The following is a 12238-nucleotide window of genomic DNA, read 5'->3' as shown; positions in this document are numbered from 1 at the left end:
ACAAAATACTAGCTCACCAAATCCAACAACATATCAAAAAGATAATCCATCACGACCAAGTAGGTTTCATACCAGGGATGCTGGATGGTTTAACGTACGCAAGTCAATAAATGTGATAACCACATAAACAATTAAAAACAAATTAAAAATCAACAGATGCAGAAACAGCGTTAGACAAAATCCAGCATCACTTTATGATTGAAACCCTCAGCAAAATCAGCATACCTTAACGTCATAAAAACCATCTATAACAAACCTACAGCCAACATAATACTGAATGGGGAAAAGTTGAAAGCATTCCTCCTGAGAACTGAAACGAGACAAGGATGCCCATTCTCACCACTCTTCTTCAATGTAGTACTGGAAGTCCTAGCCAGAGCAATCAAACGAGAAAGAAATAAAGGGCATCCAAATCAGTAAAGAGGAAGTCAAACTGTCCCTGTTTGCTGACCATATGATCGTTTACCTTGAAAACCCTAAGTACTACTCCAGAAAGCTCCTAGAACTGATAAAACAATTCAGCAAAGTTTCCGGATACAAGATTGATGTACACAAATCAGTAGTTCTTCTATACACCAACAGCGACCAGGCAGAGTCAAATCAAGAACTCAACTCCTTTTACTATAGCTGCAAAAAAATAAAATACTTAAGAATATTCCTAACAAAGGAGTTGAAAGACCTTTACAAGGAAAACTATGAAACACTGCTGAAAGAAATCATAGATGGCACAAACAAATGGAAACACATCCCATGCTCACGGATGTGTAGAATCAATATTATGAAAATGACCATACTGCCAAAAGAATCTACAAATTCAGTGCAACCCCCATCAAAATACCACCATCGTTCTTCCCAGAGTTAGAAAAAAAAAATTCTAAAATTCATGTGGAATCAAAAAAGAGCCCACATAGCCAAAGCAAGACCAAGCAAAAAGAACAAATCTGGAGGTATCACACTACCTGATTTCAAACTATACTATAAGGCCATAATCACCAAAACAGTGTGGTACTGGTATAAAAATAGGCACATAGACCAATGGAACAGAATAGAGAACCCAGAAATAAACCCAAATACTTAACAGCCAACTGATCTTTGACAAAGCAAACAAAAACAAAGTGGGGAAAGGACACCCTTTTCGACAAATGGTGCTGGGGTAATTAGCCACATGTAGGAGAATGAAACTGGATCCTCATCTCTCACCTTATACAAAAATCAACTCAAGATGGATTAAGGACTTAAATCTAAGACCCAAAACTATAAAAATTCTGGAACCTAACATCAGAAAAACCCTTCTGGGCATTGGCTTAGGCAAGGATTCCATGACCAGAAACCCAAAAGCAATTGCAATAAAAACAAAATTGGCCAGGTGCAGTGGCTCATGCCTGTAATTCCAGCACTTTGGGAGGCCAAGGCAGGCAGATTACATGAGGTTGGGAGTTCAAGACTAGCCTGACCAACATGGTGAAACACCATCTCTACTAAAAATACAAAATTAGCTGGGTGTGATGGTGCATGCCTGTAATCCCAGCTACTCGGGAGGCTGAGGCAGGAGAATCGCTTGAACCCGGGAGGCGGACGTTCCAGTGAGCCGAGATTGTGCCATTCCGCTGCACCCTGGGCAACCAGAGCGAAACTCCGTCTCAAAACAAAAAGCAAAAAACAAAAAAAACAAAGCTAAATAGCTGGGACCTGATTAAAGAGCTTTTGCCCAGCAAAAGGAACAGTCAACAGAGTAAACAGACAACCCACAAAGTGGGAGAAAATCTTCACAATCTATATATCTGACAAAGGATGAATCCGGAATCTACAGTGAACTCAAATCAGTAAGAAAAAAAACAATCCCATCAAAAAGTGGGCTTAGGACATGAACAGACAATTCTCAAAAGAAGATATACAAATGGCCAGTAAACATGAAAAAATGCTCAACATCACTAATGATTGGGGAAATGCAAAACAAAACCACGATGCAGTACCCCCTTACTCCTGCAAGAATGGCCATAATCAAAGAATCAAAAAGCAGTAGGCTGGGCACAATGGTGCACGCCTGTAATCCCAACGCTTTGGGAGACCGAGGCAGGCGAATCACCTGAGGACAGGAGTTCGAGATCAGCCTGGCCAACATGTGAAACCCTGTCTCTACTAAAAATAAAAAATTAGCCAGGCATGGTGGTGGGTGCCTGTAAACTCGAGAGACTGAGGCAGGAGAATCACTGGAACCCGGGAGGAAGAGGTTGCAGTGAGCCAAGATCATGCTACTACGCTCCAGCCTGGGTGACAAGAGCGAGACTCCTTCTCAAAAAAAAAAAAAAAAAACCAACCAGTAGATGTTGGCATGGATGCGGCGATCAGGGAACACTTCTACATTTCTGGTGGGAAAGTAATCTAGTACAGCTGCTATGGAAAACAGTGTGGAAATTCCTTAAAGAACTAAAAGTAGAACTACCATTTGATCCAGCAATCCCATTACTGGGCATCTACCCAAAGGAAAATAAGTCATTATTTGAAAAAGATACTTGCACACACATGTTTATAGCAGCACAATTTACAATTGCAAAATCGTGGAACCAACCCAAATACCCATCAATCGAATGGATAAAGAAACTGTAGTGTATGTATATATACATATGTATATGTATATATATATATGTATATATACATATATATATACGTATATATGTATATATACATATATACGTATATATATGTATATATACATATGTATATGTGTATATATATATGTATATATACACACGTATATGTATATATATGATGGAATACTGCTCAGCCATAAAAAGGAATGAATTAACAGCATTTGCAGTGACCTAAATGAGATTGGAGACTATTATTCTAAGGGAAGTAACTCAGGAATGGAAAACCAAATGTCACATGTTCTACTGATATGTGGGAGCTAAGCTATGAGAACACAAAGGCATGAGAATGATACAGTGGACTTTGGGTACTTGGGAGGAAGAGTGGAACGGGGAAAGGGTAAAAGACTACAAATATAGTGCAGTGTATACTGCTTCGCTGATGGATGCACCAGGATTTCACAAATTACTGCTAAAGAACTTACTTGTATAACCAAATACCACCTGTACCCCAATAACTTATGGTAAAATAAATAAGGGCCATGTGGCTTTAAAAAAAAAAAAAAGAATTGATTGTTGGCATCTGAGCCTATAGTCTCTGCATCAGTAGGCAATATACCAAGTGGGTGGTATTAATCTTTCCTCAGCTCTTAAATATTAAGTAAACCCCCAAAATAAAATGGAAAGAAAAAAATCTGATCCAGTAATTTTACTTAAAGGAATTTTATCTAAGGAAATAGAGATACGTATAAAGGTTTATATAAATGATGCATGTCGCAGCATTATTTATTATGTAAAAATTGGAAGTAACTTAAGTGTCCAACAGTAGATAAAGTTTTCAATTAGCATATTATAAATTGTATATTTTGCTGTGTCCATGTACTGCATGTTCTTGGGTATTTTAGATTTGGGGAAAAGGCTAATTAAAAACATGGAATGAAGGATGCAGTTAGGACATTAGTATGGTCTTGACTATGGTTTACATGTTCAGTAAAAATAATCAATATACATAGAAAAACATTTGAAGGAAATGTTTTATTTTTTATTTATTTATTTTTTTTTTTGAGACAGTCAGTCTCACTCTGTCTCCCAGGCTGGAATGCGGTGTCGCAATCTCGGCTCACTGCAACCTCTGCTTCCGCGGTTAAGCCATCCTCCCACCTCAGCCTCCTGAGTAGCTAAGATTACAGGCGTGCACCACCACGCCCAGCTAATGTTTTTATATTTTTCATAGAGACGGGGTTTCACCATGTTGGCCAGGGTCATCTCAAGCTCCTGACCTCAAGTGATTCCCCCTGCCTCAGCCTCTCAAAGTGCTAGGATTACAGGTGTGAGCCACTGCGCCCAGCCAAATACATCCAGATATTAAAGTTTATTTATAAATGGTATAATTATGGGTGATTTTTATTTCTTCATTCTCCCCTCTAGACTAAGACCTTTTTAAAAATATGCTCCTAGGTCTCAGCCAGAGCCTGGCACATAGTTAATTGAATTGATAGTATGCAGTGCTTTGTAACTGTCTATTAGGCAGTAAGCACTGTCCTGGGCCCAATTACACACACAAATTTTAAGAAATGATTCCTATCTTCAGGAAACTAAGAATTTTGAACAGGGCTTTGAATAGAGCTTTCTAATGATAGAAATATTCTATATCTGCAGTATCCAGTTCAGTAGCCACTTGCCACGTGCGGTCATTTAGCACCTGAAATATGGCTAGTGCACTGAGGTACCAAGCTTCTTTAGTTAATCTTAATTAAATTAAATCTAAAATTAGCTACATGTATTTAGTGACTCTGGTATTAGACTGCATGCTCTAGACAATTAACCAGAGCATACGCATCCTTACTGTTAGGCAGTGGTAGGATTTGAAAACTTTTCTCCTTAGTTTTATCATAAAAGAAAAATGGAAGGTATTTTCTGCCCAAATAGAATTTCTTCTGGCAGTATTGGGTAGGGATTGGCCTGTGGGCTTTAGGCTCAACAGACCTAAGATTTGAACCCAGTTACTCACCACTCTCTGGATAAATTACTCATTTTCTTTGGGAATAATAATAGCAACTGCTTCATAATGTTGTTATATCTGTTTGGCTCATATAAAACAACCATTTATGCTCAGTACCAATTCATAGAAATCCTCAAAATATTGTTTTGATGCTATAGAATTTTGTTTTAGTTAAGTTGGGAAATGCTAGGAAAATGGAAGTATCCTTTCCCAAAAGATAATTATTTGTTGGGTAAAAGATATTTTTTTTTCACTTTTCAGATCCCATAATAGTGTGCCCACTAATAAACTCAAGTATTTTAATCTTCCAATTTTCCTTTCTGCATATGAAGGTTTATTTTAAAGTTACAAAAATATGAAATTATAGGTCATTAAACAGAAACTACAATGCAAAGAAACTGAAAGTTATTCAATTAGAAGCCTTTCTCAATTGAAAATCGGATATTAGTTTCCCCCAAATTATAATGCAATTCAATTACAGGATAAATATCATAAAATAGAACTGGTTTGTCTTTATTTCGGAAATACATGTGTTGCATACGTTTGTCATTTATCCAAAATATCAAAAATTTTTTTTTTTTTTTGAGGAGGGGGAGGAGTCCTGTGCTCTGTCACCCTGGCTGGAGTGCAGTGGCACCATCTCAGCTCACTACAACCTCCACCTCCCAGGTTCAAGTGATTCTTGTGCCTCAGCCTTTCAAGTAACTGAGACTGCAGGCGCACACTACCACACCCAGCTAATTTTTGTATTTTTAGTAGAGACGGGGTTTTGCCGTGTTGGCCATGCTGATCTCAAACTCCTGACCTCAGGTGATCCACTTGCCTTGTCCTCCCAAAGTGCCGGGATTACAAGTGTGAGCCACCATGCCTGGCAAAATATTTCTTTTTTAATGGCATTCATTTGATATTTTAAGACCACATAATACAGAAAATACACTTATAATACTAGGTGACAATATTCCTTTACACAGCTGTATGCACTAGATTTTTTTTAATGTATAAGGTGAGAATAAAAGATTTTGAAGAAATACACCATAAAGGGGGGTTGTTAACTAACAAATCAGCCTTGACTCATTTTAATGTTTTATTTCTACTTTTTTGTTCTAGGGAAGTTGTATTATTTAATATGGCACAACTAGTAAGTGACTGAACTGTGATTAGACCTTAACACCTGACCAACCTCACTTTTTTTTTTTTTTTTGAGACAGTCTCTATCACTCAAGCTGTAGTGCAATGGTGTGATCTCAGCTCACCGCAACCTCTGTCTCCCAGGTTAAAGCGATTCTCCTGCCTCAGTCTCCTGAGTAGCTGGGATTACATGCGCGCACCACAACGCCCGGCTAATTTTTGTATTTTTAGTGGAGACAGGGTTTCACCATGTTGGCCAGGCTGGTCTTGAACTCCTGACCTCGTGATCCGCCCATCTCAGCCTCCCAAAGTGCTGGGATTACCGGCGTGAGCCACCACACCCAGCGTAAATCCCATACTTTTAACTACCACAATATTTAATATTTATTACAGTAATCTCTCCAAGATTACACTTCTGGGAATTACTCTGATTAATGAAACTAATTAAAGGGCCTCAGGAAATAAAGCCTTAGTGAAAAACATAAAAATATATTAAATATATGTATGTTTAAAAAGACACAAGCAAAATTTGTAGATGGTGTCTACTTATAAAGCAGATCAACGTTCAGTATTTAAAACTTTTTTCATATACTTTCTTCAGGAAAATGCTGTAGAGTCATAATCTGTTGCAGGTGATTCTCCCACACATCCTTTTTTATTCCCTTTAGCTGGTTACAAACAAAATTGATTTTATCACCTCCAAAAAATTGCAACTTGCAGTTTGCAAAGGACTCTCATAGACCTGTCCACTTGGTCTCTGGATGCAGGTGACTAGTAATTATTACGCTTTGTTTAAAGGTCATATATGGAAAAACACCTTTCTAAAAAATGTTGTGGTTCTAAAGATTCTGGTTGATAAAACTGAGGCTTGAGGAAATTTCTTAACATTGTGTGCCCCTATTAAACTGAAGCCTTGAGAAGGCAGAGAGATTATTCATTTATCATTGTGTCAGCAGTGCTTAACACAGTGCCTCTCATAATGAATCCTCAATAAATACTTGATGAATGAATGGTTTGATTAAGAATAATGTAGTATAGTTTGAATCTTTTGGTGGGGGGGGATTCTAGAAAGTATTTTTAAGACAATTCTTATTTGTAATTAATTTATAGAGAAATAATTTCATGATGGTAAAGATAATGGACTTTTTTGAGCTTTTACCCAATATTCTCATTGATTGTTAACTTGGAGATTATTTATTTTTGCTTAATTATTAATTGGCAAAGGCTCTCAAAGCATTGGCTTTATATATAATTTGTCTCTGTTTAAGGCAAAATTATAATTTTGTATTATCATTATTTAATCTTTGTATTATCATTCAGTTAATACATGTATTATTCAAAGGAAGGAAAATTTTACTCTGAGAACTTTATATTTAATGGATTCCTAAAATTAATGGGCTCATTTTATGTATCCATGTTTAAACTGAAATGTTCATGTATTGATTTTTATTAAAACAAATCTTTAATATTATAGCCTACCATGGGTCCAATAGTCAAGTTCTCTTTGGCTTTTCAGGAGCAGTAATAGGTTTACTTATAACAACCACTCAGACAAATCCACAGAAACAGAAAATTCTCTAATATGGGTTACTAGAGGTATTGGGAGATACCCCATATCAGTAGTTTTTCGGGACCTCTCTTTCACATTATGAAGATATTTTTAAAATTACATCTCTCATAATGCTTTTTAAATCTCTCCTTAAAATAATACCTTATAAAATATCCCATCTTCAACATTTTGATTCCTTATCTCTAATCATTTCTCCTGTTTTTCTTCGTGTGGTGCTTTTGCAGGGGGAAGTGGGGTACAAATGAAAAAGTATCAGCTCTGCTGTGGGAATAGTCATTTAACACTGCCTTTACTGATTCTCTCTTTTCACAGTGGAATTAGTATCATCAGCCACCAGATTCTTAATGAATTACATCCCAATGTAATGAACTCCATGTAAGCCCCAGATAATTTCACTGAGCAATGATTTTTTTTTAATGAATTAACAAGTTTCTAGAAAACACATTCCCAACAAGCAAGAAGAAGAAATAATGCTAAAACACACATTTTGTTTTTTCTGACTCAACCAGAGCCAGTGGAAATCACCATAAAAATGCTGTTCCCATTTTATTCCTTCTCCACTCTCCAAAGGAATGTATATGGAGAGTGAGGGATAATGTTTTGTTTACTTTGGGGGAAAGTTTTGCTGAAAATTGAAGGAAATGACCTGAAGTTAAGGAAAAATATAATTTCTGCTCATTGAGAACTGTAAATAGGTCTTCCTTCTCCCTTTTTCCACATCACAGAAAACATAATCATACGTATTTTTGTATTGTGAACTTTATGTCATTAGAGAAAATAGTTGTCTTTAGAAGTGTTTAATTGTAGAGAATTCAAGATGATTAAATTAGTGGAACTCTATTTGCATGAGCTATTTCATGCAGAATTGTCATATAGTTATATTTCTTACAGTAGCAATAGTACTTTTCAACACTGTGTTCTAGGTACTCTGCTAAGCACTGTAAATTTATCATCTCATTTAATTTCTTTCAACAGTGTTTTAAGGTAAGCTTATAAAGAATAAGTAATTGCCTAAGATCACAGCTAGTAAGTGTCAAAGCCATATTGAAATCCAAATTTTTCTGGCTCCAAACCATATTCTTTACTGTAGTAGTCTGTTGCCTCTCAGGAAACAGTATATTACTTATGCTGTATTAGAAAGCAGGTGTAATACCACTCCATAATTTAGTCTGTAATAGTAAGTAAGCATTCCAGATAATTGGAATTTAAGCATTAAAACATTTCCTTATCACTAGAGTCATCTCTTTTTTTAGTTAATTTATTGTTGTCATCATGGTGTTTCGTTCAATGAATTACCATTGGAGTGTAGGATTTTTTGCTTGTATACAAAATGACTCCAATTTCCATGCCTTTTGCGTCTCATTTTTAATGTGTTTTAGTTGTTCACAAAGGCATTTTCTGATACTGCCCCAAGCAGCACTTCACATTTACCTTTTGATTTCCTGCTTTGAATTTATGACTGTTCAGAAAACCAAAAATGTTATTAAGATCATAGTAAGGGTAGATTCAATAAGCTCTGATGGAAAATTGAAGGATTTATTGTCAGTACATCATTTTTACAAACAGCTTTGTAAGCCTCTGTCAAATAGCTTTGATTGCCAGATAAATGACCTCTATGTAAATATGACATTGTATTTTTTTAAATTCTAACAAGCAAATGCTAATATTACTCCTATAATTATTCCTAATTTTAAATTCACTTTTTGTTCAGCTTATAAAATAAGGATAAGGTACTTCATAATTTTCAGTTAAAAACAACTGAATTATTTACCTTAGAAATAAATATATTTAATTTCCTCATTAGTCATCTTAATTGAGCTACTTTCTCTTAATATTTAAATAATAAAAAAAGCCTATGTATGTCTTTGCATCATGTTTTTGTCTTAACTGTGCACCTATTTAATTCTGCCTTTGTAATTCTTCTCTTTCCCTATTAGGTTTTAACCAAAGAATTTTATAGTCTCCAAGCCTCTTCTGAAAAACGCATTACTGAACTTCAAGCACAGAACTCGGAGCATCAAGCAAGGCTAGACATTTATGAGAAACTGGAAAAAGAGCTTGATGAAATAATAATGCAAACTGCAGAAAGTAAGTCTTCACCCACACACACATGCACAACTTTTTTTTTCTGGCAACAAAAGACTCCTGACATTATTTCTAAAACTTCTTTGGGACCAGGCACGGTGGCTCATGCCTGTAATCTTAGCACTTTGGGCAGCCAAGGTGGGCAAATCACTTGAGGTCAGGAGTTCGAGACCAGCCTGGCCAACATGACGAAACCCCATCTCTACTAAAAATACAAAAAACAATTACCCAGGAGTGATATCGGGGAATCCCAGCTACTCCAGAGGCTGAGGCAGGAGAATTGCTTGAACCCGGAAGGCAGAGGTTGCATTGAGCCGAAATCATGCCACTGTACTCCAGCCCAGGCAACAGAGTAAAACTGTCTCCAAAAAAAAAAAAAAAAAGAAAAGAAAAAATAAAACTACTTTGTATATTTTCTTGAAATATAATTGGTGACTATTTCTAAATAAAATTCTGTATTTCAAATATTCGTTCATCTTCATCTTAGAAATTTCAGTAAAAGAAACAGGTTAAATATGATAGCTTTTATCTTTTTAATTTTTTATCAAATTCACTTATTCCAGAATTGTTAAGTATTTACATCTGTCAGGAACTGGGGATTAGGAGTTCATGGAAATAAATCCCGTCTCAAGGGATTTCTAATCTACTGGGAGAGATGAACATAATAACAAATAATTAGAGTAGCAAGATAAATGCTATAAGCAAAAAATATGCAATTCTCAGTGGAAATACAAAAGAGATCATTAATTAATCCCACCTTTAAAGGAGGCGAGGAATATCTAAGAGGGGAGATGACACTGCAATTAGTCTTTTTTTTTTTTCTTTTTTTTTTTTTTGAGATGGAGTTTCACTCTTGTTGCCCAGGCTGGATTGCAACGGTGTGATCTCAGCTCCCCTCAACCTCTGCCTCCCGGTTTCAAGCGATTCTCCTGCCTCAGCCTCTGAGTAGCTGGGATTACAGGCATGCGCCACCACACCCAGCTCATTTTGTATTTTTGGTAGAGACAGGGTTTCTCATGTTGGTTAGGCGGTCTCAAACTCCCGACCTCAGGTGATCTGCCCGCCTCGACCTCCCAAAATGCTGGGATTACAGACGTGAGCCACTGTGCCCAGCCTTGGAATGAGTCTTGAAGTACAAATAAAAATTCATTTGATGGTACTGTGTTATAATCTTTGATCTTTAATTTCTGTTTTCCTTTTTTCTTGTTTTCCGCTCTTGTTATCTTCCTGTCTTATCCCTGACATTAATAAATATTTTAAATTAACATTTCACCATTGGCTGTGATGTTTGCTACAGTACATTATTTGTGTTCAAAAGTCAGATAACCATGGCATTCTTATAAAAATGGGTTTAAACTTCAATTGAAGTTGAATTTGAATCTAGGTAGGGTTCTAGTTATTTTAGGCACATTTTTGCATAAGGACTGTATTTACTTGTAGGCCAATGTAAGAAAAACTTTTATTTCTTTCCTATCATTGTCCTATTTCCCATTTCCAAGGTCAATGTCTGATAACTGCAATAGATTTTAAATTTATCTTCAGTTTCTTCACTGGAGTCAAAGTAATCTTCGTAACATTCAAATTTTCATATCATATGCCGCTTTAATGACTTTTATTGTCTTCATTAAGACAATAAAGTCAAATTTCTTTACATGACTTCATGATTAGACTCATGTTTATCTTTCTGCTTTTCATATCTTGCCATTCCCCTGCATATTATATTATTGTTTTGAAAGTTTCATACTCTTTCTTATCTCCATAACTTTGCATATGTCCCTTTGTCTAAACAAATTAGGAATAGAAGGGAACTTCCTCGATCTGAAAAAGGGCATTTATAAAAACCAACAGCTAAAATTGTACTTAATGGTGAAATATTGAATATCTTCCCCATTGAGGGGGAGAGTAAGACAGGGTTTCCTATTTTCATGATTTATATGACATATTAAGTGCTGTATTTGAATTCCTAACCTGTGAGATAAGAGAAGATATAAAATATATAAAAATCAGAAAGGAATAATAAGAATCTATTTTCAGATTACCAAACAACTACTAAAACTGATAAGTGAATATAGCAGGATCTATAGTCATTACCCAAAAAATACTAGAAGTAAACAATTGGAGAAGTAAGTAGCAACAAAAAACACAAAATACTTAGGAATAAATTTAAGACAAAAAACCCTACAGATCATTGCTAAGAGAAGTTAAAGAACCACTCCCCCCAAAATCAGGAAATATATTGTGAATTCTATCAATTCAGTGTTCTTCTAGTCACAGTGGCATCAGGCCTTTTTGTATTTCATTCATATGGAATGCAAAGGACTGGAATATCCAAAGCAATCTTGAAAAATGTTGAAGCCTTGTGTGGTGGTGCACTCATAGTCCCAGCTACCCGGGAGGCTGAGGCAGGAGGATTGCTTGAGCTTAGCGGTTAAAGCCTGTAGGGTGCTATAATCGTGCCTGTGAATACCCACTGCACTCCAGCCTGGGTAACATAGTGCGACCTTCTCTCCTCCACAAAAAAAAGAACAAATTGGAAGAATTACACTACCTGTTTTCAAGATTTACTATAAAGCTTCAATATCAGGATAATACAGTACTGGCTTAAGGAAAGACAAATACAGCAATGAAACATACTAGAAAACCCAGAAACAGATCCATACTTAAATAATAATTTCATTTTTAACAAAGGCAGCAAAGCAAACAGATGGAGAAAGGAAAATTTGTTCAGTAAATGGTGCTAAAAAAAATTTGACATCTTTATGGAAATAAACTTCCATACACCAATATTAATCTGAGACGATACCTAAATGGAATAGCTAAAACTATAAGTAACAGAAAACATAGGTGAGTATCTTTACAACGTGG

At 35.9% G+C, this 12238-nt stretch overlaps 1 protein-coding gene across 7 annotated transcripts in view; it reads left to right on the top strand.

Moving 5' to 3' along the window:
• Nucleotides 1-12238, top strand: part of PIBF1 (progesterone immunomodulatory binding factor 1) — a 234306-nt gene that overhangs the window by 114859 nt on the left and 107209 nt on the right. For all 7 annotated transcript variants that reach the window (XR_008651366.2, XM_063618767.1, XM_055244706.2 and 4 more), the window contains one exon: nucleotides 9226-9376. Coding sequence is in view for 6 of the 7 variants with exons in the window: in XM_063618767.1 (XP_063474837.1) it covers nucleotides 9226-9376 (151 nt within the window). In the remaining variant the exon portion in view is untranslated. The remainder of the gene's footprint in view (nucleotides 1-9225; nucleotides 9377-12238) is intronic.

This window comes from Symphalangus syndactylus, chromosome 15 (assembly GCF_028878055.3).
Source record: "Symphalangus syndactylus isolate Jambi chromosome 15, NHGRI_mSymSyn1-v2.1_pri, whole genome shotgun sequence".
Classification (NCBI taxonomy): Eukaryota; Metazoa; Chordata; class Mammalia; order Primates; family Hylobatidae; genus Symphalangus; species Symphalangus syndactylus.
Note: the sequence above shows the minus strand (reverse complement) of the source record. Positions and strands in the feature narration are given on the sequence as shown.